This window comes from Pyrgilauda ruficollis, unplaced genomic scaffold, assembly GCF_017590135.1.
Source record: "Pyrgilauda ruficollis isolate IOZ18807 unplaced genomic scaffold, ASM1759013v1 scaffold13, whole genome shotgun sequence".
Classification (NCBI taxonomy): Eukaryota; Metazoa; Chordata; class Aves; order Passeriformes; family Passeridae; genus Pyrgilauda; species Pyrgilauda ruficollis.
Window position 1 is genome coordinate 6,153,245 of NW_024511432.1, and position 24,047 is coordinate 6,177,291.

At 54.0% G+C, this 24,047-nt stretch overlaps 3 protein-coding genes across 11 annotated transcripts in view; 1 reads left to right on the forward strand and 2 right to left on the reverse strand.

Annotated features, from left to right (window-relative positions):
- Nucleotides 1-1,599, reverse strand: part of SF3B3 (splicing factor 3b subunit 3) — a 28,913-nt gene extending 27,314 nt beyond the window's left edge. The window contains exons 1-3 of the mRNA XM_041458957.1: nucleotides 1,485-1,599; nucleotides 737-849; nucleotides 17-343 (exon numbers count right to left, since the gene is read on the reverse strand). Of these exons, the coding sequence (XP_041314891.1) occupies nucleotides 17-343; nucleotides 737-806 (397 nt within the window). The 5' untranslated portion in view covers nucleotides 807-849; nucleotides 1,485-1,599. The remainder of the gene's footprint in view (nucleotides 1-16; nucleotides 344-736; nucleotides 850-1,484) is intronic.
- COG4 (component of oligomeric golgi complex 4) lies at nucleotides 1,598-15,577 on the forward strand. Its single transcript, XM_041458966.1, has 19 exons — nucleotides 1,598-2,006; nucleotides 2,452-2,534; nucleotides 3,192-3,306; nucleotides 4,101-4,275; nucleotides 4,857-5,050; nucleotides 5,452-5,557; nucleotides 6,655-6,812; nucleotides 7,313-7,371; nucleotides 8,793-8,926; nucleotides 9,455-9,573; nucleotides 9,915-10,081; nucleotides 10,719-10,884; nucleotides 11,176-11,238; nucleotides 11,632-11,748; nucleotides 13,326-13,418; nucleotides 13,718-13,801; nucleotides 14,034-14,135; nucleotides 14,527-14,655; nucleotides 14,867-15,577. Exons 1-19 carry the CDS (start codon nucleotides 1,731-1,733, stop codon nucleotides 14,999-15,001), a joined length of 2,475 nt encoding a protein of 824 aa, XP_041314900.1. The 5' UTR covers nucleotides 1,598-1,730; the 3' UTR covers nucleotides 15,002-15,577.
- A 329-nt stretch (nucleotides 15,578-15,906) lies between these two features.
- Nucleotides 15,907-23,514, reverse strand: FCSK (fucose kinase). Of its 9 annotated transcripts, none has more exons than XM_041458960.1 (23): nucleotides 23,431-23,514; nucleotides 23,187-23,344; nucleotides 23,020-23,070; nucleotides 22,809-22,934; nucleotides 22,615-22,687; nucleotides 22,226-22,323; nucleotides 21,997-22,077; nucleotides 21,789-21,908; nucleotides 21,479-21,620; nucleotides 21,022-21,149; nucleotides 20,818-20,916; nucleotides 20,214-20,384; nucleotides 20,073-20,140; nucleotides 19,559-19,929; nucleotides 19,112-19,322; nucleotides 18,844-19,010; nucleotides 18,515-18,742; nucleotides 18,235-18,378; nucleotides 17,959-18,078; nucleotides 17,700-17,887; nucleotides 17,407-17,506; nucleotides 16,687-16,910; nucleotides 15,907-16,521 (listed from the first exon to the last, which is right to left on the reverse strand). In XM_041458960.1, the coding sequence occupies exons 1-23, from the start codon at nucleotides 23,501-23,503 to the stop codon at nucleotides 16,405-16,407; spliced, it is 3,258 nt and encodes a 1,085-aa protein (XP_041314894.1). In that variant the 5' UTR covers nucleotides 23,504-23,514; the 3' UTR covers nucleotides 15,907-16,404. The 9 variants fall into 9 exon arrangements, 7 of the variants coding, with proteins under 7 accessions (XP_041314894.1, XP_041314893.1, XP_041314896.1 ...); XM_041458959.1 differs by having other exon boundaries at nucleotides 20,818-20,919; XM_041458962.1 differs by lacking the exon at nucleotides 23,431-23,514 and having other exon boundaries at nucleotides 20,818-20,919; nucleotides 23,180-23,318.
- Between the last annotated feature and the right edge of the window lie 533 nt (nucleotides 23,515-24,047).

A 24,047-nucleotide genomic window follows, 5' to 3' on the forward strand; every position in this document is an offset into this window, starting at 1 on the left:
TGACAGAGGGACTTACTGATCATGACGGCGCGGCCCTTTGGGTCCACAGCCAAGTACTGGCCTGGAACGATTCTGCGACACCCGCTCTTGCCAAAGGTTTCCTGGTGGATCTTCTCGAAGACGTTCTTGGAGGGCTGGTACTCCAGGATGACAATGCGGCCCGAGTCGCTGCCCACCACGATGTAGTCCTTGGTGCCCCCGGTCAGCCTGAAGGCCATGAGGGACCGGATGACTCCGAACACCTCCACGGTCAGCAGAGTGTGAACCTTCCCCGTGTTGGGATCAGGGCGGAGCAACTCCAGGATCTTGCCCCGGGAAACAACAATTTCTTGTTGTTTGGTTCCTGAAGAACCCAGAACACGACATCAGTTAGCAACAGAAGACACAACACACTTCAACAAGTGCTACAAGGGAAGAAGGGGAAACTTCCAAATTCCAATTTTAGGACTACCATGGAGAAACTCAAAGAAACTTATTCACCACATTATGTACGACCATTGTTTGAACATCTTTTAACACATCAGGAAACTGGTCAGAACACTAGACTGATAAATGATCAAGCCACACTTCTCTCAATCTTTCCACAAGCTACCACAGCTCAACTAACACTTAAAAGCAAATCATAACACACCAGCAAAAAAACCCCAGAGGTACCAAAGCAAAGTGTAAAACACATCTTTTTTCTTGTACTACCCAAAAAAACCTCAAGCCACGTCATACAGAGGGAGAAAATTACCTGAGAAATTGCCATGGATAGCAAAGCTAATGCCTGTGGCACGCTGCAACGTTAGGTTGTACAGAAACATGTTGGCAACGGATTTGCTTCAGCTTATCGTAGCTCCGGTAATTCTGCAACAAGTAACACAAAATAACAAACTTCTCAAAAGCAAAGCCCTTCGTCCAGCACAGAGAACCGCTGCCCTCCCACGTGTGCCCGGGTCACTTTACACAGGAGCCCGACTGCCACCCCGCTATTCGGTATTTATCAGCGCGACGAGGCAAAAGGTGTCCCGGGCACCAGCTGCACTCCTTACTGCCGGGCGGCTGAGCAGGACGTCCAGTAATTACTGCTAATTAGTCACGGCTTTAGCTTTTCATGAACCAAACACAATTAGGGAAGCCCTCCGGGATCCCCGCGCCGTTACACATCTCTGGCGCCGCCGTTTCATTGAACACGAGCGCCGTCACCCGCAGCTGCTCAGGGCCGATTCCTCTCCCTGAGGCTGAGGCGGGAGGGAACCCCAGCACCAACCGGCCGCCCCAGGCCGGGGAAACCGGCCCTCAGCTTTGCCGAGGCCCCGGCAGGGCACGGAGCCAGCGCCTCCCCGCGCTCTGCGGAGCGCCCGCCCCGGGAACCGGCCACAGGTCACTGCCCGGCCGCCCGCACCCCCCAGGCCCCGAGGGGTCTGCGACGCTCCCCCTCCATAAACCAGGGTCCCGTCCCTGGCGCGGAGCGGCCGCCGGGCGGGCAGAGCTGCGCTCACCGTGCGGATGGCGGTGGATGCTGCTCCGGCCTAGGCGGGCGCGCCACCGGCCTCCTCCGCCATCAGCGCCGCGCCTGCGCGCTGCCCTCCCGCGCCTTCTCCATGGGGCTTTCCGCGAGTCCGGCGCGCGCGCGCGCCGTGTGGTGAGGGAGGGTACACAATGAGGTGCCTGATTGATCTCGGCGCTATGGCAGCCGCCGCCTGCACCAAGAACCCCTCCAAGAAAACCCTCAGCCTTCTTCCAGCATGGAGATCTGGAGGAGCGTTAGCTTTCCTCGCTGCCGAGCGGAGCCGAGACGCTCCAAGGCTCAGGCACCGCCTTTGACAGTCCCGCCGGGCCTCACGGCGGTGTCGCCGCGTCAGCTGTGTGCCAAGATGGCGGCGGCCACGGCGCCGGGGCCGAAGGCACCGCCGGGCGAGAGTGGCGGCCCCGCCGCCTCCGCCCTGTCCATGGAGCGCATCCAGTCGCTGACCGATCTGGCGGACCTGGAGGCCGCCTACAGCCGGCTGTGTGAGGAGGAGGTGTGTGGGGCCGGGCATGGGAAGCAGCGGGGCCCCGAGAAGCGGATACCTCGCTGTCGCTGTGCCCCTCATGGTTGCACACTCTCTAGGGGTGTTGATACGGACTGAGCCGCCCCTGGGTCGGTGTAGCTTCGCGGATCTCTGAATCGCGAGCAGTCTGGAGATTTTGGGATGTCGTGCATTGGCAGCCCGGCCAGGGGAGGAGTTTGTGGGTTATCTGACTTAAAAGCGGTGTGATGAGGATTCCAAAACCGATGCTTTCAAATAGAAAAAAATAGATTTAGAGGATTAAAGATACCTTAGAAAGGATTTATTTGTCCTGTGAGCTCTTGGAAGCACGAATGCCTTGTGTCCTTGGCTTGGATGTAGGGTCTGTGATGAATTGCTGGTCTGGAGGAGAGCTGAAGTCACACAACAGCTCCTTCATTTTTTTTTATTTCTTCAGAAAGTTGTGCAGGAAGAGCTGGACGCCCTCCTGGAGCAGCAAAGCACTATAGAGAATAAGATGGTTGCCCTTCATCGCATGGGGTTAGTGTTCCAGCCCTCCTTCCTCCTCCTTGCTGCATGACCCAGATACTCCTTCCAGTGCTGTAGCACGTCCATTCTCAGAAAATGCCAGTTTGTGGTGGAGAACAGCAATTGGATCCTCATCCCCAGGTGCCCAGTTCTTCTCTGCAGCACTGACAGCTGTGCCCTGACCCAGACTGACCCATTTTGGGAGAGGCTCAGAAGCCTTTTGAAAGTGTCACCTCAGAGGCTGCCAGGTTTCAGCATCAATTGTTGATCAGGGGTCTTGTGCCAGGCTGTCTGCAGGTGTGAACAAATATTACTGCCTCTTCAGGGTGAACTTGTGCAGGCAGGCTGGGAAATCCTCCTGAATGGCCTTGTGTCCAGCAGAAGCTCTGAGGAAAGGTTTACAGCCTTCACCTCCTCTCCAGAAGCGGACAATGTCTAAGGGCCCCGTGGCTCGTTCATGCCCCGTGTGGGAGCAAGGCACAGTTGGTCCTGCAGCCCCTTCCAAAGCAGCCAGTCTGTTCCTTTCTCCTGCCTTGCCCCCAGAGGAAGGCAGTGAAATGAGTCAGAGTGTTGTACAGGACCAGCTGTATCTGGAGGAAGAGCCACGCTCCTTGCACAGCGTGCAGGTGGTTGATGTGTGATCTCACGCTCCGTTCCGTGTGTTCCCAGCCCCAAGCTGCAGCTGATCGAGGGGGATGCCCAGCAGCTGGCAGGGATGATCACCTTCACCTGCAACCTGGCCGAGAACGTCAGCAGCAAAGTCCGCCAGCTCGACCTGGCCAAGGTAGCTGGGCTCAGGGGCTGGGGCTTGTCACCACCAAGCTGTGTTCTGTGCTCACAGCACACCAGATGTGCCCTGCCTTTGGTGGGCTGGAAACTGCTGTGCTTTTGATTTTAGCTGTGTGTTTCTGGGCCCCTGAGTATTGCATGGTGTAAGACTGGTGGAATGATAGAATGGTTTGGGCTGGAAGGGACCTTAAAGCTCCTCTCATTCCCAACTCTCCTGCAGTTGACATGGACACCTTTGACTAGACCAGGCTGCTCAGAGCTCTATCCAGCCTGGCCTTGAACGCTTCCAGGAATGCTCCTCCATATAGCAGCTGGTTCTCCAGCATCCCCTTCTGTCCACACAGCTCCTGGTAGAATGCCCTGAATAGAGTGACTAGCAATGTTGGCAGCTACACGGTGCTAAGGACAGTGCAGATTGTCACCCAAGCCAGGTCAGGAATCTGGGCTGTTCTATTCCTTGTCTGGAGACAGGCTGAGGGGTGTCAATGCCAGCACTTGGCACAACTGCTCAGATCAAACAGATAACGTGTGGTGTCCTCTCTGGTCTCTGCCTGTTTGTTACAGAGAACTGTGGCCTCCAAGTTCACCCTCAGTCTTGACATGTGCTGTTCATCCTGCGGAGCCACTGGTCTTAGCACTTTTTAAGTAGTGTGGGATTTTTGCTTACACAGTGGTTTTGCTGTATGGAGCAAGTATTGCTGTCTGGTTTTCCCTCACACTGTCTTCTGACAGTTCCCTCTCCCTGCTCCATCCCACAGCTGGAAGCATTACTGGTTGCCTTTCTTTCAGAACCGGCTCTATCAGGCCATTCAGAGAGCTGATGACATCCTTGACCTGAAGTTCTGCATGGATGGAGTTCAGACAGCCCTGAGAAATGAAGACTATGAACAAGCAGCAGCTCATATCCATCGCTATCTGTCTCTGGACAAGTCCGTGATTGAGCTCAGTCGTCAGGGCAAGGAAGGTAAGCACTGTTTGTGAGGAGATGCTGATGAGCCACCTTTCCAATGGATATCTAGAGGTTGCTCATTTCCCATGGGTTGCCTCAGCCCAACAGACAAAGCAGAAAATCTAATGCTGGCCAGAGATAGTATTTTATAGACTGACTTAGGGGTGAAGGTTTTTGAAGTGTTATTACACCAGAATTATCATAAATTGAAAAGGAAGTTCCTGGTACGCAGCTGTAATAGTATTTCAGGTGCTAACTAAGCAAAGGGCAAAATGTTCAGGCCAGAAGAAGTGAGGGAGAAGGTTCTGTCAAGAATTCTTCTTGTGTCATGGTGTGCTACCAAGCAGAGCAACTGGAAATGAGGGAGTAAATTCCTAGATTCCTAAGAGGAAAATCCCAGTGGATGTGTCGTCCTTCATGCAAAATCACAACATTACATCATGCACCAACCTGTCTGTCTGTGCCTGCAGAGGAATTCCAGTGTGTCTTCTGCCTTCTCAGCTTGGGGCTGCACAGTGCTGGGGAAAAAAGTATCCCTTGATACAGTATTAACATTGTGCTGTCACTTTTCCATTTCTTTTTGTCCTTTTGACCAGGGGGAATAATTGATGCCAACCTGAAACTCCTGCAGGAAGCAGAGCAGCGTCTGAAGACAATTGTTACAGAGAAATTTGACACAGCTATGAAGCAGGGAGACCTGCCCCAGGTGGAACGGTTCTTCAAGATCTTTCCTCTGCTAGGCTTACATGAAGATGGGCTGAGCAAGTTCTCTGAGTACCTCTGCAAGCAGGTAACAGGCTCTGTGAAACCCAGGGGAAAACAAAACCCAGTCTCTGTCAACAGATGTCGTGGATGGAGATTTTGGCAGTGGCTTGTTCACCTTAAAAAATAGCACTGGCCTTAGTCCACATCTCTCCCCGCATTTGCATGCTGGGATGGGCTTTCTGGTGTCTGTGTCTTGCTTTCTACACTTGCCTAAAAATTATCCAGTGAGCCTGGAAAGAGAAGAACAAATTTCTGCCTAGCCTTGAGCTTTCCGCAAGAGAGGAAAGGATCCCTGTTCAGAGGAGGAGCAGCAGCAATAGCTCTTGCATTGGGAAGGCCAGTGAAAGCTCTCTAGAGCAAGGACAGAGGATCTGTGGGTTGAGGAATACTTTCTGTGTTCATCTGACTGGTCCTGTTGCCATGCAGGTGGCCAGCAAAGCAGAAGAGAACCTGCAGCTGGTGATGGGGACAGACATGAGTGACCGTCGAGCTGCTGTCATCTTTGCAGACACCCTGACACTCCTCTTCGAAGGTAATCTGCCTTTCCTCCTTCCTGATTGGCTGCAAATAGTCCATGGTGAGACCGTCCATCAATTTAAATGCTTTTAATTTTAGTTCACAAAATGCCTCATTCTCCTTTGAGCTACAGGTGTCTCACTCGAGGGACAGGGACACAAGCAGTAGGATTTATTCTAACCAGGACACAAGCAGTAGGATTTATTCTAACCAGGAGAGGGCATCACAATAAGCAAGTTTTCCTATGTACATCTTGTACAGGCACAAAGTGCATTTGCAAAGGATTTGTTGGCTTCCTTCAGGAATCAGACTCTTCCTGTTCTCTGCATCCTCAAAACAAACGGGTATTCCCTGGAGGTTTCTTCAGGCTTACAATTCTCCAGACAAACAAATCAGATCCCTTAGGGATGAGCAGCTGTTGGTGCCTCCAGGCCTGGCTCTCTCAAGAAGCACCATGGGAACTTGAAAGCAGAGAAGGAAGGGGGAGAAGGGAATATGAATGCTCTGTGGGAATGCCACAGACAGTACTTGAGACCCCATGGTGATTAACCACCTTCTCTATGAAATCTGCTCTAGTTCCAGGCTGCACCCCTGCCAAGTTACTCTCCCAGGCTGGCACCAGTAGAGCTTTCTTGGCAGTAGTGTTAAAAGCAGGGGGAGCATTGCTAACTGTTGGAGTAGAGCATTTGTGAGAAGAAGGCAATATTGTAGAGATACTTCCTTGGAGATGGGCTTTTCCTCCAAGGAGTTCTTGCCTTTGCTAATGCTTGCTCTCTGCAGCAAGTGCGTGCCCAAGAGCTGTCCCTGGGCAGATTTTTCCCTGTAGCCTTGGCAGGTGCTAAAAGCTGGGGCTGTGTTTGGGTGGCAGTTGTGCCCCAGTTGTGTGGCTTCATCCTGGGGAAGCTTCATATCTTGTATCTTGCTGGGCTGAAGGGCAGCTGGCACACAGGGCATGGCAGGAGTTCTATTTAGGGACAGGAGATGGCTTCTGCTCCAGGAGATTTATACTCTATCTGTGGAGTGAATGATCCTTTTTTTAGGTCTGGTCTGTGGACCTGTGTAGCTCTGCTGTGCTCTGGGAACTGCTGGTTGAGTGTCTCTCCTCTCCCTCAGGGATTGCTCGCATTGTGGAGACCCACCAGCCCATCGTGGAGACCTACTATGGACCAGGGAGGCTCTACACCCTCATCAAGCACCTGCAGGTGGAGTGTGACCGGCAGGTGGAGAAGGTGGTGGACAAGTTCATCAAGGAGAGGGACTATCACAGGCAGGTGAGAGCAGTGTGAGGCTGCCTTGTGCAGCCAGCTGTGCCCTCCATCCAGTTCTGTGGGGCTCCCACTGCCATGGAGGCAGCAGAGTTTGACCTTGTGTATGAGAGAATCCTTGCTTTACTCCTTATTTACCCTGATAGCTGAAAGGGTTCACTCTCTAACATGCTTTCTGATGCAGAGAAGGATTCATTTGGAGCATGGTAAATGCACCCTGGGCACTCTTTGCTGTGCAGGTCTGTAGGGTGCTTTCAGCACAGCTTCCCCACTGTCTTGTTCCTGCTTAGGTGCAGGGCTGCTGTTACTGTCTGTGGTGACATACCTGAGTGCCTCTGGTCAAGTCCCATCCCACCACTCTTCCTGGAGGGATGAGCTCTGCCTTGGAGGAGAAGGAAGTGAACTTATGTGATTCCCTTCTCTGGCAGTGCTTCCTGCAAAGCATTCCTGTTACCCCCAGAGAGTACATGTCATCAGCAAAGACTCCCTTTCTTTTGTGATTGCAGTTCCAGCAAGTCCAGAATAGCATGATGAGGAGTTCTTCTGCAGAGAAGATTGAGCCAAGGTACAGAGAAAAGCTCTTTATGCTCTCTAACCTTTCACTCTTGAGTTGTTATTAACACTACTTAACATTTAGATAACTCTCCCACTCTTCCAGAAGCTTTGTGGGTATTAATTTTAAAAATCCAATTGTTAGATGCCCTTCACTGCCCTTCTAAAAAGGAAGCTTCTGTAGTGGGGCTTTATTTTGCTTAGTCATTAATTCTAAGCCTTGGCTCTAAGCATTCCTGGAGGGTTGTTGATATCACTGCACATAAAGGACTGAAATTTTAACTGCCTGTGCCCACTAGCCTTTCATGGCCGGAGTACAGTCCTTGGAGCCCACAAAACAGAGCAGCTCTCTTGACAGATAATTTATGACAGAAACAGGAATAAATATTTGGATCTTACCTTATCTGTACTGCTGCTGCAGCAGCTCCATACCATCAGTTTCTTGACAACAAACTGCAGTGCTTTCAATCTCCCTCTTTTTCTTCTTATCGTAAATATTTACATAACCCTTTAACAAGGCCATTTGAAAGTGCACCCAGCCCTTCTGGGACTGCCTGACTTAGATACATGCCTTGAAAGAAAACAGGTTCCTCAAGGAAGATCTGTCTGTGAGCCTGCATAATTAATATTTCAGCAGTAATATCTACTTACTATTTCCTCTGAGTAACTCTGCATACATCCCAGTTTTCTGATTTTTTTTTATTTTTCATCTGTAAAATAAAGGTGATGTTTCCTTCTCCTGCTTGTGCACCATGAGGCTTCAAGCAGGATTTGTAAAATTCTTCTGTGCACACGGATGAAAAAGCTGATGTGTCGGTCTTTTTTTCAGTCATCTCTCATCTGAACACTGTGTTCTGCATTGTAACATGCTTTTTTTTGTCTCACATTTCCTGAGCTGTTGAGCTTAAACAGATTCTTCATCATCTTCAGAGAAACACATGAGTGTGTTCAAAACACATATGTGGAGATGGCAGGGACCAGGCATTTCTAACACTGGCTACATAGGGCTCATGGAATTGTAGCAAAACTGAGGCAGGGAAGGACTGATGAAGATCTTTAGTCAAACCTCCCACTCAAAACAGGGCTCAATTTGAAGTTAAATCAGGTTGCTTTGAGTCTTGCAGTCCTTACCACTGTGATTTCAACGTGGATGTCCTCACATCTATGAGGAAACAGAGGGGGAGTGTTGCTAAATTTTAGAGTAGAGTTTGTGAGAAAAAACCAATATTGTAGAGATACCTCCTGGGGGAGATTTTGATTGTGTGTGTGCATGCTTTGCACATACTAGTTATTCTGCTGAGCTTTGCCACTGAGCAGCACAGATGGGAAGGGGCAGTAGTGATCTCATGGGAACAGAACACACTACTTCACTGAATTAAATTAGTGCCTCTCCTTTTGTAGTCTTGCTATCTTGATTCTTGCTATTTCTTCCAGGGAGCTTGACCCCATTTTAACAGAAGTCACTCTGATGAATGCCCGCAGTGAGCTCTACTTGAGGTTCATCAAGAGACGAATAATAGCTGATTTTGAGGTGGGAGATGCCATGGCCTCAGAGGAGGTAAAGCAAGGTAACACCTTGAGTACCAATACTCATAGGCTCTGTTTGTCAAAGCCAGAAATAGAGATATACCTGAGTTAGTGGCAGAGCAGAGTGACACAGGGTCTGCAAAGACACTTTGAGAGTGCTCTGTGGAAGACAATTGTGTAGTCTAGACTTTCCAAACCTGTTTTCAGCACTGGTTGTTCCCTCTAACAGGAAAACCAACATTAAGAATGATTGTAGAGTATAACAGAGTAAAGTCCCCAAAGAGAGGAAGAGCCCTTTGGTCACTGCAGGCACAAATCCTAAAGGTGGAGGCCACAAAAAAAAAAAGGCTCAAGGTTTTGGTACTCTGTAGAGCTCTGGAAGTCACTTTAGTCACCTGCAAAATCCAGCTCAGCAATTTCAGCTCCACAGTTGAGGCTTGTAATTTGTTCTAGGCTGGGCTTGGCAGGTGTGTGTCTGTTGGGTCCCATGAGACAAGCAGCAAGGGGACTTCATGGAGCTGCCTCCTGGCCCTGGGTTCCTGCTGATGGGTCTGTCTTTTGTTCCACAGAGCATCAAAAATACCTGGACAAGCTCCTCAACAACTGTCTGCTGAGCTGCACCATGCAAGAGCTCATTGGCTACTACATCACCATGGAGGAATACTTCATGAGGGAGACTGTAAACAAGGTGGGGGGAAAACCTCTTAGATGCTTTTCTGTGTGTGCTCCTCAGTCCTCTGGTGAGCATTCCAAGGGAGGGATATGTATACATGGCAAATCTGCAGTTCTTGGGAAAGTCTTTTGTTTCCCTTGGCTTTGAAAAGCAAGTGGTTGTTTCTGAACTTTGACTTCAGACATACCCCAGGTATCTTCCAGGTCTATGGGCTACTGCAAAGTGGTTTGAGTGGTGCCAGCCACACAGGTGCAGTTCCACTCAGGGGGAAGTGGGCAGATGGGCAGTTTGGTCTCAGCACTGCTGGGGCAGTGTTGCTCAGTGAGCTCAGGGCACTGAGACAGCTTTCTTTGCAGGCTGTTGCCATGGATAGCTATGAGAAGGGCCAGCTGACCTCCAGCATGGTGGATGATGTGTTTTATATAGTGAAGAAGTGCATTGGGCGTGCTCTGTCCAGCTCCAGCATAGACTGTCTCTGTGCTATGATCAACCACTCCACCACTGAGCTGGAGTCTGACTTCAGGTAATGGAAACACACCGGGTTCACTGTAATGTGCCTCCACCTCACATTCTGCAAACAGTGGTTGTTGTCAGATGGTCTTCCTTGTGTTCTTTGCCTTTGAACCTCTGGCTTGTCATCTCCATGGAAGATCCTTGTAGGAAGCAGTAGCAGATGTGGGAAGCTGCATCTGGGCATCTTTTCTCACAGTGGTGGTAATCCACCTGTAGGGTGAATAGAGAAAAGTACCTCACAGCCCAAAATCCCTATGAGATGGAGCTGCCTTGTAGCATTGGGGTACTACCCTGCTTGAGGGTACATGATCACCCCTAGTTGTTCTCTGGGTTACTTGATGACTCAGACTTGGGTGAGACTGCAGAAATTGTCCTGCTGTTTTTCATTCCATTGTGGCAGTGAGGAACCGTGTCTGAAGACAGCAGGCAGCTGCAGACAGGATATTCAGGAAAGCTCAAAAACTGGTTGGCTATGTTTTTCTTTCAGCATTCTGATGCTGTCAGGAGATACTTGCCAGCCTTTTTTTCCCCTTTGAAGTTCCACTCCCTTGTTCAGGTCAGATCTTAGACAGAATGCTTTCCCCAGGCACAGAGCATAATTTTCTTTTTCCTTGCTCTAAACCCTGGTGTGTTCTGCTTGCCTACAGGGAGGTTCTGTACAATAAGCTGAAGCAGGGCTTCCCAGCCACGACCTTCCAGGACTTCCAGAGAGGGGTGACCAGCGCTGTGAACATCATGCACAGCAGCCTGCAGCAGGGCAAGTTTGACACCAAGGGCATTGAAAGCACGGATGAGGCCAAGCAGTCCTTTCTGGTGGGTTTGGTGGCTCTTCTGGTGTAGAAGGATGATGAAGAAAAACAGTAAACTGTCTTGAACTCTGTACTAGCTGGGGGTTCAGCACATGGGGGCCATTGCTGGAATTTAGCTTCATGCAGCTCGGTGAATCTGCAGTGCTTTGATCTCACAGTAGCAGCTCTGTCCCTTAACTACTTGCATTTCAGTCCATACTGTTAGCAGGGCATGGATTAAATGTGTGGATTTTGGGGTGAGGTGCTGGGAAATTCCATTTAATCCAGCTTGGGTTTGTTTTGGGTTTTTTTTCAGGTGACCTTAAACAATGTGGAAGTCTGCAGTGAAAACATCATGACCCTAAAGAAGACTTTGGAGGTGCAGTCTGTATTCTTTACTGATTTTTCCTCAGTCAGATTTGTAATATCCTCCCTTGGCAGAGGCAGGGGTCAAATAAACCATCTGGACTTTGATATGCCCGAGTTCCTGAGGTCTTTGCCCACCAGCCTTAGGGAAGGAATTTTGAGCTGGCAGAGCAATTTCCGGCTGATTGTAGCAGCCAGAAATACCAGTTCCTCCAGCCTGACTAAGCTGGTGCAGGAATAACCTGTGCATCATGGAGAGTCTGCAGTTCTCTGCCTTTGTAGGAGCAAGAGTTGGGCTCCTGTCCTATCCCACGTGCTGGTGGTCAGCCAGAGCTCATCAACACAAAGGAATAAAAACTGCCCAGGTTATTAATTTGCAGCTTGCTCATGGATCTCTTCCCTGCAGAGTGACTGCAGCAAACTACTTAGCCAAGGATTCGGGGGTGAGCAAGCCCAGGCCAAGATTGAGAGCTGCCTCTTGGACATGGCTGCTGTCTCCAATAAATTCCGTGACCTGCTGCAGGTGAGTGTCTCTCCAAATTGCTGCCTGCCAACACTGGCTGCCGGTGCCTTCAGGGAGAACTCTGGCAGGAATCACTTCAGCCTAGGGTCAGGCCATGTCTGACTCCAGGAGTGCTGGGTAGGGTGCAGGAGGGAGCAAATCAGTCAGCTTTGAGTCATGGAAACAGCCCCAGCCCATTTACACAGCCACACCAGCTGGCAGCTGCATAAAAAGCACTGGAAGCAGCTGCAGAGCCAGAAGGAATGTTGCTTCATTTATCTTCACTCAGCATGGACTTGCAGTTGGTTCAGCACTTTCAGGAAAAGAAATATTAATAGCATTTCCATCTCCTCCATTCTCCCTCGTGGCACAGCACACTGTCAAGTTGTCCACAGCCTCACTAAGTAATGCTGAAGACAGACTGTTGGTAGAGAAGGGCTGCCCTTTTCTCAGATTTCTCCTTTCCCAAATGCAAATAGCCCTCAGCATGGAGCAAAGGACTCTCTGGCTAAATCCAGTTTCCCGTGGCATGCTGGGGCCTGCTGTCCTAAAATGTCACAGTGGTCTGTAGCTGGGAGAGAAGCAGGAAGACCTAGTACCTCATGTGGAAAGAAACCAAGCAAAGGAGAGTATTTTGAACCAGGTTTGCCTTTGTACTTCACAGAGGGGTCAGATTATTTTTTGTTTGGCTTTGCAGTTCAGCGCAGGCAGATGCCTTCAGTTCAGCACTGCCAGCAAACCCTCTGGGGGACTTTGGTCAGTATTGAAAGCAACGAGCTTACCAGTAAGGAGTAAAACTCTCCAGTCTCACTGGTTTTAAAAGTGGCTGCAAAGCAATCTAGAGGCTGAGGAGGAAGCTCCTGTGCTGCTTTAGTCACACACACACACTGAATTTGCCTCAGAAAAGGACAATTGCCAGCAGGGCCTTCTCAGAAATGCCAATTTTAGTTAAAATCTTGTATCAAATGCCAGTCAGAATTGGTACTGACACAGTTTCATACTGAGTGAGCTTTCGTGACACCTTGCTGAGCCAAAGAGGGGTGGCTGGCAGGAGAGGGCTTTAAGAGCTCTCATCACAGGGGACAGAACAGCCTTTGCTGACAGCCTGCTGCTCAGGGGAGATGGCATGTGCTGGGGTTATGATTAATTCAGGGAACTAACTGTGGTTACGGCTTTTATCTTCCTTTTAGGTTCTCCTACTGAGCTAAGCTGCAGTGGAGGTGGGAGGCATCAGTTGAGTTCAGTCACAATGCCCTGGCTGGTGCTGAGTGAAAAAATGCAGTTTGCATTTTTTCCTACCTCGGGTGCTTCGCTCCTGCCAGGAAATCTGTAGCTGTGTGGTATGGGGTGGGGAAGCACAAGCCCTTCAGACCACTCTACAAGTCAGCACAACAGCAGCTTCTGGGCCAACATCCTTCCTCCTCTTCTTGTCATGGTCCTCAGAGCCTTCCGGCACCGGAAGAGTGTGGGATCTGGGCCTTCTGGTTGCAGTTTCCTGTGCAAGTCTGTGGGCCAGTTTCCCAAGCTGGGAAGCAGCATCAAGACAGCCTGTTCGTAAAGATTTTGTGCCTCACTGTCCTTTCTTCTTGCTGTCTCAGGAAGGTCTCAATGAGCTCAACAGCACAGCCATCAAACCCCAGGTGAAGCCGTGGATCAACTTATTCCTCTCTGTCTCCCACAACATCGAGGAGGTGAGGCCCAGTTCTCTGCTTCTGGCTGTACTTGAGCACTCTCTGTCTTCTGCTCAGCAGCACAGTCAGAGAAACCACTGTTTCCTTCCCCTCACTTATCTGCTGTTTCCTTGGCACGAAGCATCAGTAAAATACCCAGATCTTGCTCTGCAGCCAAGCCTGGAAAGGGACATTTGGCTACAGAGGAGCAGAAGGGATGAAGTGCTGCTCCAGGAGGGACCTCCCTTCCTGTCCTGTGGGCTGTTGGCTGTTGTTTACTTCAGGCCACATAAACAACCCTTTCTGCATTTCACTGTCAGGAGGAGTTCAGTGACTATGAGGCCAATGATCCCTGGGTCCAGCAGTTCATCGTCAATCTGGAACAGCAGATGACAGAGTTCAAGGTGAGAGGAGGAGGTGGCAGCCTGCCAGGCTTTGGCCAGACCTCCACGTGGCATCCTCCAGCTCTTTCCTTGCTTGGCAAGCAGAGATGTCCTCCAGTGCCTTGCATGGCTCTTAGGGATCCAGTCACCCCCTTCTCCTGCAAGTCCTTATTTGTAAGCTCTCCTAGCCTTGGGCTTTAGGGACCTCTGCTCAGTTTTTCCAGACAAGAATGACACAGGTTTCTGCTTCCAGGCTGGACTGTCTCCAGTGATTTATGATACTCTCACTGGTCTTATGACCAGTCTCATAGCCATTGAACTGGAGAAAGTGCTGCTCAAATCCACCTTCAGCAGGGTAAGCAAAACACTCCTCTACCATATAGTCTGTCTTGACTGCAAACCCTCAATAAAGGATGGGGCAGGGCAGATGCAAATATTACCCTCTACCCTCAAATATTACCCTATAAGAAACTCTCCAACCACCAGTGACCAGCTCAGGGATGCCTTTACATCAGCACCCACAGGGACAAAGTGGGTTTTGGCTCTTCTGAGAAGAGCTGGCACCAATAAGGGGACTGGGTTTTAAGGTGGGTCTAAACATAAGCCACTTAAACCTGCAGTAAATGGTTTAACTGGGACCTGCCTGCTCAGAGACCTCCCCCTGCCTCCCTGTGATTTTAATTGGTGTCTTGGCACAACCCCATGGTCTGCTTGGAGAGTTAACAGATCTGTCTCTGTGCCCACAGCTTGGTGGTCTGCAGTTCGACAAGGAGCTGAGGTCCCTCATAGCCTATCTCACCACAGTCACCACATGGACTATCCGTGACAAGTTTGCCCGTCTTTCCCAAATGGCCACCATCCTCAACCTGGAAAGGGTGAGCTGCACTAGGTCTGCTTCTGCTGGAGGATTGTGGGAACACCACTGCACCGCACGTGGCTTTACTCAGTTCATCCAGGTGTCATCACACCTACAGGGTGTAGAGAACCTGGAGAAGTTTCCCCGTGTCTGATGGTGCTGGAGTTCAAACTTACCTGTGAGGACAGTTTGTGCTGAGCCATCTCCTACAGCTCTCCTCTTTTTTCCAGGTGACAGAGATTCTGGATTACTGGGGTCCAAACTCGGGTCCGCTCACCTGGCGCCTTACTCCCGCCGAGGTCCGGCAGGTGCTGGCTCTCCGCATCGACTTCCGCAGTGAGGATATCAAGCGGCTGCGCCTGTAGCTGGTCGGTGCTTGGATCAGCACCATGCTGGAGCTAAGGGTAGGAATGTTGCAGTCCTGGAGCCTGCCCACATCCTGTCCTGGGGCTGTATGATGGCGTGGCAATAGGATGATGTCTGCCCTTCTGCTTGCATTCCTTGGAGCAAAGGGTTTTCCTGGGCCCCGTGAGAAGACCTGCCATCCTTCTGTGGGAGCAGAAACAAGGCACCAGAGGAATCTCTCATGCTGAGAGCAGGATGATGCTGTTTCTCAGAACACAGGCCAGTGCCTGCTCCTGACTCCCTGTGCTCTGCTGCCCTGCAAGAGGCCACAGGCCAGGACAGGTGGGGTTCAAATATGGGTCTCCTGCTGCAGCTGTGTTCCCTCTGTGCCCCCAGTTTAAGGGTCAGCTTCTGGAATCACAAATGCTGAGCCCTGGCTCTCTCCTGGTGGTGATGGGAACTGTTCTGTGGAAGGGAAAAGGAGTGATTTCCTTGGGAAGGTGCTTGGAAAATCAGTAGAAAGCCTCTGAATGAAGTGGGGCTGTGTCCCTGCTGGCTCTGTACAGCTACTCTGTAAATAAACCTTGCTTGGTTGAGTTGCAGTCTCCAGTGGTGTGTTCAGCTGTGGGCCTGGAGGGAGCTGGAGAGATGTGGTACAAGAGCTCTGCTCTGCTCCAGTTCTTCTCTTCTACCCTGTGCCAGGGCATCCAGAGGTTCTTCCTTGTCTTGCCTGGCTGCCTCCTGTGGCTGCTGTCCTGCACTGTCTCCCTCAGCCAGGGCCATGGAAGGGGAAGACCAGCCCATGCATGCAGGTTATGCCATTCCCACCCCTGGAAAAAAAGCTTTTCCCATGCAATGCTGGGCCTTTGCTATCCTGTGAAGAGAGAGCAGCCCTACTAGGGACAGAGGATCACAAACACAAGCTGAGAACAAGCTTTTTTATTCAGACTGCATGGACTAGTAACTTGCTTTCACTAGACACTATTTCACTGCTGAAACAGTGCCTCAGGACAGGAGAGGGTCTTGATTCCACATCCAACTGCATCCCTGGTGCAGGAGCATTGCATGCTGAACTGCCAGCTTGGGTCCCTGCTGCTGGAAGAGCAGGAAGGTTCCTGCTAGACACAGCATCATAAATGCTAGCTTGTTCCCTTTGGAGAACTGTAAAAACTGGAGTGAAACACCAAAATCAGGCTGGAGGCCCTAGCAAACTGTCCCTCCAGCAGGGGTAGTTTTGCCTGCCTGCACAACTTGTCACAACTTCTCCAGGCTCTGGCTTTTGGGACAAGTAGCAGCACAAAAAGGCCATATGGAGACCTAAGGCACCTGCTGGAGCTGGCCGAAGAAGCTTCCCCTAAAGCAGTGGGAATTTCCCTGCACCTTTTCTGGATATCTGCCAGGAATGGGCCAGGGCTGAAGGCCTTCACACAGCCCTGTCCCCTCCAGGGTGAGCACTGTCCTTGGTATCACATCCCATGACCTCCACAGAGAAACCACCCGTGTCCACTTCAATGCTGTGGATGCTGAAGTTGCCCAATCCCTAGAAAAAGAGAGTCACAGGCTGAGGCAGGAGCCAGCAAAGGTCCCAGGCAGGACATTGGAACAACAAGCAATCAGACCCCATGTGTGGTGGGGAGAGATGCTCCTCACGCTCTACATAAGGCTCCTGCAAGCTGCCTGCAACAGTGGGGGGCGTGCAGCTCACCTCAGTGTTTGCCAGGATCTGGTGCAGAGCCTCTTTCTGCCGAGGGGCTTTGGTTAAGATGTAAAGGAAGCCGCCGCCGCCAGCCCCAGCCAAGCACTGCCCGTGGGCGTGGGGCCGGAGAGCGTCCATCATGCGCCCCACGGCCAGCGGCTCGCAGCCCGGGGCCATGCACTTCTTCTGCTGCCAGTAGCGGTCCAGGCACTTGCCAAGGAGTGGTAGGTCACCTGCAGAGCAGGGAATATTGCAAATTACTTGTCTCTGTTTCTCACCCACAGGGAAGAAACATGCTCAGCCCAAGCTAAATTTTGCCTTCTCTTTTCCAGCTCCTCCCAGCTCTGCCGGCCAAGCAGGCAACCCCAGCCCTGTCATGTTGCTATTTTTAATCCTCCACAGGGGGAGGATGTGCTTGCTCTAATGCTCCAGCTTCCTCTGCAGCAGCCAAATAAACCCACTGCACTGATCAGGCATGGCCCCCAGCCCTGTCACCAACGGTGCACTGCTAATCAATCAGATTCAGCATGTCTAACCCCCTCCTCCTCAAAATCTTTGTTCAAGCCTGAATTTTGGGGTATTGCCTGGTGAGGGTGGGCTCAGGGGAGGATTTGAAGCTTCTGCAGCTGCAAGACCTTGCACCCCAGCCTTCTTGCCCTCTGAGACTGCACAGCCTCTCCCTGGGAAAGTCTGTGTTTCTTCAGCTGGCCTAGGGAAGGGGGCTCACACCTTGCCTCAAGGCCTGGGCACACTCCTCAGCATTGCTCACCAGCGCGTCAGCATTTTGCACGATGGAGGGCAGCCTGGCATACCAGTTCCTCACCACATCCTGCAAGGGGCCAAAATGTCCCTGTCACTGTCCTGGCTCTGGCAGCACCTGGGGAGGTAGCGCTGCACCCATGGCCTTTGGGTGCCAGCTCCCTCTGGGGTGGCAAAGCTCTGCAAAAGTGAAGAGGATGCCACCAAAGGCCACAGGGGGAGCAGAGGCCAGCCTGTGACACCCACGGGCACCCAGGCATTACCTGGAGCAGGTTGCGAGCCAGGCGAGTCTTCCCTGTGTACACCAGCAGCAGGTGATCGTTCAGAGTCTGGGTAAAACCATCAGGGACCAGGATCTGCTCCACTTCCACTCTGAGTGGCAGCTGGGCCTTTGACCTCCCAATTTTGATGCCAGGAATGAGCCCACCAACCTGGTCCTGCCAACCACCTCCTGCAGGGCAGAGGGTCATCAGTCACTGCTGGGACCCCTCCTTGTGGGTCAACTTCTCCCCCAGGCCCTACCTGTTGTGAGCCTCTGCTCCAGGTGCAGCACAGCATGGATAAGGGACTCAGTGCTGGCAGCTTTCCCTGCTGCCCGGTACAGGGATGCCATCACTGCTCCTGCCAGGATGCTGCTGGTACCTGCAGGGAGCACAGGTGGGGCCAGGGCAGTGAGGCACCGTTGTGTCCCTGGGGGTTGGAGGGGCAGCAAGGGGGATGCCCCATCCTGGTGCTGGCAGCAGGAGACACTCCCAGGCAGCAGTGAGGGACTACCCAGCCCCTTCCCAGCAGACCTACCAAGGCCAGACCCGTGAGGCAGCTTGGACCAGGTGTGCACCTCAAAGCCACCCCCAAAACTCTCCATCAGCTGGGCCCGTAAGGGTCTCTGTGAGGGGAACTGCACAACCTGGGTGCAGATAAAGGCAGCTTTGAGCAGGGCTCCTGAAAACAAAAAAGAAGTAAAGCTGTGCTACCTGCTGTGCTACCTGCTCCCTCATCCCACTGGCCCCAAAAAGGGCCATCCTGGCACCAACAGGACGTCACAGGTACAGAGCCAGGCTGGTGGGTGACCCCTCACCTGGTGCATGTGGCTGGCAGTAATCCTGTAAGTGCTCCAGCTCCCGGCACACCAGCTCTGCCACCACCTCGCCCTGTGATGTCCCGCTGAGGCTGACGAGGCGCAGCTCCGGCTGGACGATGCGCCGCACCCGGGCGCCAACGGGTCGGCACCCATCCACCAGCACTGCCACATCCACCACGGCCCCCCCGTGCTCGTAGGTGATGGGGGGAGTGTCGCTCCAGCCACCTGACAACACTCACCATCAGCCTCCTGGGGCACCCTTACTCCTGTTCCCCCCGCACCACAGGGCTGAGACAAGGATCATCTGACTCAGGGAATGTGCTCACCAGAGAGGTCCAGGCGGGCTGGACACACTGCCTGCACCCAGTGCCCCAAGGGTGGCAGCTCCACCTGCTCCACGGTGACGAACTGGCATGAGGACATCACTGCCTGCCGGACGAGGATCTGCTCGGCCCCCTCGTAATGCCGAGCTGCTCTCACCAGCAGAGCCGGCCTGGGATAAGAGAAATGCTGAGCCCACTGCCACATCTCCATGACAGCACCAATGCCTGGCATGGGAATGGGGCAGCTGCCTCTTGCCAGCCCCAGCCTCACCGGCTCATCCACTTCTGCCGCTCAGCAGCCAGCTCCTGGACACCACCAGCGATGTCCCCGCTCTCCAGGTGCCCAAAAGCTGAGGCCCACTCCCTGTTGGCAGCAGGACCACTCCGCAAGCCTCCTTCCCCTTGTGCCATGCAGCCCAGGACCTCAGCAATACAGGCAAGTGCCCGTGCTGCAATACCAGCATCGCCGGCCATGGAGGCAACTAGAAAATAAAATAAAAGGAGGTTGTAAAGCACAGCCAGGCTGCACTGCACCCCAACCAGCTTCTGCCATAAGCTATCCCCAGGGGAGCGGGACTTGAATATGGCTTGCACCCACGCAGGCTTGTTGGATGCCCTGCAAGTACACCCCTGCAATGGGGGGGAGGAATCATTGAAGGCAGCGGGGAGCACTGAACAGTCCTGATAATAAGAGATGCAGCTCGTGAGTCCAGCTCACCTTCATCCAGTATGCCCAGCATGGCCTTGTGGTAGCCCTCATGGACGGCACTGCGGGCAAGCGGCAGGAGGCTGCTGTCCTGGCGCCCCAGCAGCACCCGCCGCACCTTGTGCTGGCCCTGCAGGAAAAACAGGGCCTGGCGGGCGCCCAGCTCAGCTTCTATGTCCAGGCAGGGCAGCAGCTCCTGCCAGGACATACGCCAGGCCGTTCGCCAGCGCATCAGCTGCTCACTGGCCACGGTGGCCAGGCCGAGCAGCCACAGCACATCCTGCAGCCCCAGCGCCTCGCGGGCGTGCAGCACCGGGAACAGCCGGGCGCTGAGCAGGCAGCGGCTCCTCCGCGGCATCTCGGCATCCCAAAGGTCCCCTTCCCTGAAGGAGGGAGAAACCATCATCACTGCCCTGGGGCTCAAAGACACCTTCCCTGAGGGGAGCTGGAATGTGAGATGGGTTGAGGTGGTCATGACACCTCAGGAGCTGGGTCTCCTGTCCCACCCTGACACGTGGGCACCTACCGAACACCCGTCCGTTGGAAAAACTCAGCCCAGGGCATGTTTAGGTAGGTGGCTTTTTCCACAGGGCTCTGCAGGGACACAGAGGGGTTGATCACACTTTGGCTTTCCTGGGAGCTTTGTGCCACCTCACTGCCCCCGCACCTGCCAGTCGTCAAGGCGGCCGGTGAGAGTGAACACGCGGCAGGGCAGGTCACGCAGCCGCACGTGGTGGCCCTGCAGGACAATATCACGCAGGGGACAGCCCCGCAGGGCTGGTGAGGAGCCCACGTCGAGGCCCGAGAGGAGGCAGCCAGGACCGATCACCAGGGGACCCTGAGGAAGAAGCAACAGTGGCATGGCTGGTCCCCAAATCAGAACCAAATCCTGACCTTGGAATGGGACAACCACCCTGAGAGACAAGCTGGTGCCAGCACGAGCCAGGTGGCAGGATGTAATTTTGTCACAAAGCTGCAGAAACACAGACTACAGAAATTCAGGCCAGGCAACAGCCTGCAGGGTTCACAGCGGTAACAGAGCCCCCAAAGGAGAGGGTCCACCCTGGTTCCCAGCTCAGGACAGGCCTGAAGTGACAGCCTCATCCCCTTGTCTGCAGAGAGTGACAGCCACCAAGGTGCCCAGCACGAGCCAAAAGGTAGCCCCAAAGGTCACAGGTGTGTTTCCTCCATCCGAAGCAGCAACACGTCACCCATTCAGTGCCCATTCAGTGCACTGGGAGATGGGCATCACCCCCATCCTAGTCATGTACCTGGAGGTGACAGTGCTGGATGACACTGCCAGCTGCCAGCCGCACAGCTCCTTCCAGCAGGCAGTTGGTGACCGAAGAGCCATCCTCCAGGAGACAGGGCTGCTGCCAAGGGCATGGAGACATGTGGGACCAGGGGCTGGGCACACAGCCCAGAGCAACACCCAAAAAACACGCATGAGCAAGGCTGGGGATGGAAGGACATACATCCACGTGGGAATGGGCTGTCTTGCAGAAGCAGAGGTGGCTGGCAGAGCTAGGCAGGAGAGTCAGGCTGCGGATGTGGTCACTCGCAGAGGCAGTCATGTAGTCGTAGGATGCATTGGGAATGCAGGCTGGGGGGGACAGGAGAGCTTTCAGCACATCAACAAAAAAAAGTGGGTGTGTCTGACACGCATGTGAGCCAGGCTGAACAGCCCCAGTTGAAAGGGCAGGAGTGAAGACCTGGGGACCCACAGCTGTGGGGTGACACAGATGACCATCAGGCCCTGACCACCCCATCTATACCCATGCAGGGAAGAGGGCCCAGGAATGGGTGACATCACATGCACTCACTGCAGCTCAGAATCACAGAATGGTTGGGGTTGGAAGGGATCTTAAAGATCACCCAGTTACAACTGCCTGGGCAGGGACACTCCAGTAAAAGTGGGAAGGAAGCACTCACCCATGCTCAGAGGGAAGCCACGCAGAGCTGTCCACAGCACGGAGCGAGCACTCCTCATACTGGCATCACCACCAGCCTTCACAAAATCTTCCTCTGTCATCCCCCCTGCCATGCACAGCACAATGTCGAAGAAGAGGGAGAGCTGGGGAGAGAAGGGACTTGTTGGGTCCAGCCTGAACCCCACCCTGCTATTGGGTGCTCCCTCCCACTACCTCTTCCACCCAAATCTGGCAGTGTGAGGGCAAACAGACCCTACAGAGATGCCCAGCAGTGACACCTGTGTGGCTAAGGACACACAGAGAGCTGTCACCTGGATGGGTGGTGCCCCCGAGTCCAGCCCCATGTAGGTGCAGGCATCCAGAGGAGGGATGACGTGGGTGGCCAGAAGCTGCTCAGCAGCATCCGAGGAGAAGAAAACAATCCCGCAGACCTGCCAGGCACATCAGGGCTGAGGCTGCAGCTGTGGTGACACCAGGGACAGGGCTGGCAGGGTCACCAACACCTGAGTCGTGCCATACCAGTGGGACAGTGCCATCTGGCCCTGCACACTGCTGGATCCGGGCCTCTGTGCCTTTGTAGATGATGTCATGCACCAGCCCCTAGGAGCAAAACCACCCCAGTGAGCTCTTCAGGGAACCCCAAGCCAAGCAGCCACAGCAGTGCTGAGACATCAGCATCCAAGGGATCCAAGGACTGGGGATCCCTGCACCTCCAAGGGATGCCTCTTGAAGGGGGAGCTGCCCCAACCTGTTCATTGGTGAGGTAGACCCCATGGTTCCTGGCATATGCTGGGCTCCCAGGCACTGCGATCACTCGGACACCCTGGAAGCCATCCCAGCTGATCCCTGGGGGGAGGGACAGAGACCAGTGCCCACTGGGGCAGTGTATGTACTCACACTGGGCACAATTGACTGAAAACCTAGACCACAGCAGCAGAAGTAGCAGCAGCATCCAGCCTTGGCCACCTCACTGCAGGCACAATGGATGCCCCCAACCATGCACAGGACAGCAATAGCTGAGCATCCACATCCTCATGGGGGCACAGCACAGGCTGAACGAGCTGTGCTGCTGCTTCACAGAACCCCATCCCACCCCAAAGCAGGTGCTGGAAGCAAGGCTGGTGTCCATCCACTCACCTGGTGCTGAGGGCACGGTGAGGAGCATGTCGGTGCTGCAGACCCAGACGCCAGGCGGGGAGCCCACACAGAGCTGCCAAGAGAAGGACCACGTGCCCAGGGACGGCAGGGAAGGAGCCCAGGAACCCAACACCATTTCCATCTTGCTGGGAGCCAAACCCAGCCCCAGGGCTCCATCCCCAGGCTACACAGACCCGGTGTGTCATGGTCCCCAGCAGGCTGTCCAGGTTGCAGACCAGAGCTTCAGCTGGGGCACCGGGCTCCTCAGCGGGCAGGCAGGTGAAGGCACGGCCACAGTCATCGAAGGAGAAGTCGCGGCCCTGGTGGGATGGAGAATACGGGGGGTGACCGGGAGGGAGCGGGTGCAATGAGAGGTGCCACGCTGGGCTGCAGGTCGGCTCTCACCATGTGCAAGATGAGGATGCGGGCGTCCCTCAGGACGTCAGCGGTCACCACCTGGGAGGGGACAGCAGGGACAGTCAGTGGAGACACGACAGGCACGCCCCCTCACTTCCAGCGTGCCCTCCTGACTTCCAGCCTCCCCAGACCCACCAGAAGCTGTCACCTCTCACCGTGCATCCGGCCCGGGCGCTGAGGTGCTCGGCCGCCACCAGCAGAGCGTTCAGGGTGGCACCGCCGCTGCCCAGGCGGGCCCAGGGGTCCTCCACGGCCAGGAGCAGCGCGGGGGGACGCGGGCCCAGCCCGCCCCGCAGCCGCCGCACCTCCAGCTCTGACAAACGAGAGGCGGCCGGCGTTAAGAGCCGGTCCCCCTGCGGCGCACAGGGAAGGGGAAGGGGCGCCCGTCCTGCCACTTGCCTCGCTGCAGGGCGGACACGCCGCCATGGCCCCGCCGGCAGGTGAGGAGAACAGCGCTCCACTCCGCCGCCATAAGTACCGCCTCTGCCCAGCCTGGTGCCGCGGGGCGTGCTGGGATGTTTAGTTCAATCCCCGCAGCCCCTCCGAGGCGCCTTTGTGCTAAGGACTACAATTCCCAGCGTGCACTGCGCGGCCGGGCACGGACCCCTTAAAGGCACAGTGTACCCTTGCGCTGCTTCCCCATTTCCCCCATCTCGGGGGGCTTGCAAAGGGGGAACGGGAGTTTGACGTTTTGTGCCCTAAAATGGGTTTCTGCGGGAGTGCGTACCCCTAAGTGCCCTGCGTCACCCCTGTCACGAGTCCGGCTCCTCGCAGGGTTCTGTGCAGAGAGAAGGGGTGGGCGGTGGGCGCTGGTCGGTTCCCGGTGGGTTGTCAGGGTGGGTGCCCGCTGGGTGCTGGGGTGCGATCGGCACTGGGTGGGCCCTGGGGGGTGTCGATGCACTGGAGTGGGTGCCAGGGTGGGTACCGGAGAGGGTAGCGGGAGATGCGGGCGGGCCGGGTGGATACCGGGATGGATAACGGGGGATGGGTCCCGGGGTGCCGATGTCCGGAGATGC

Coding starts and splice junctions, on each gene's coding strand:
- COG4 (XM_041458966.1), top strand. CDS start 1,731: ATGGAGATCTGGAGGAGCGTTAGCTTTCCTCGCTGCCGAGCGGAGCCG. Junction 2,535..3,191: donor GTTGCCCTTCATCGCATGGG/GTTAGTGTTCCA, acceptor GTGTGTTCCCAG/CCCCAAGCTGCAGCTGATCG. Junction 14,136..14,526: donor TCAAATCCACCTTCAGCAGG/GTAAGCAAAACA, acceptor CTGTGCCCACAG/CTTGGTGGTCTGCAGTTCGA.
- FCSK (XM_041458959.1), bottom strand. CDS start 23,503: ATGGCGGCGGAGTGGAGCGCTGTTCTCCTCACCTGCCGGCGGGGCCAT. Junction 19,323..19,558: donor GCTGGGCATACTGGATGAAG/GTGAGCTGGACT, acceptor TTTATTTTCTAG/TTGCCTCCATGGCCGGCGAT. Junction 17,888..17,958: donor GGAGCAGAGGCTCACAACAG/GTAGGGCCTGGG, acceptor TCTGCCCTGCAG/GAGGTGGTTGGCAGGACCAG.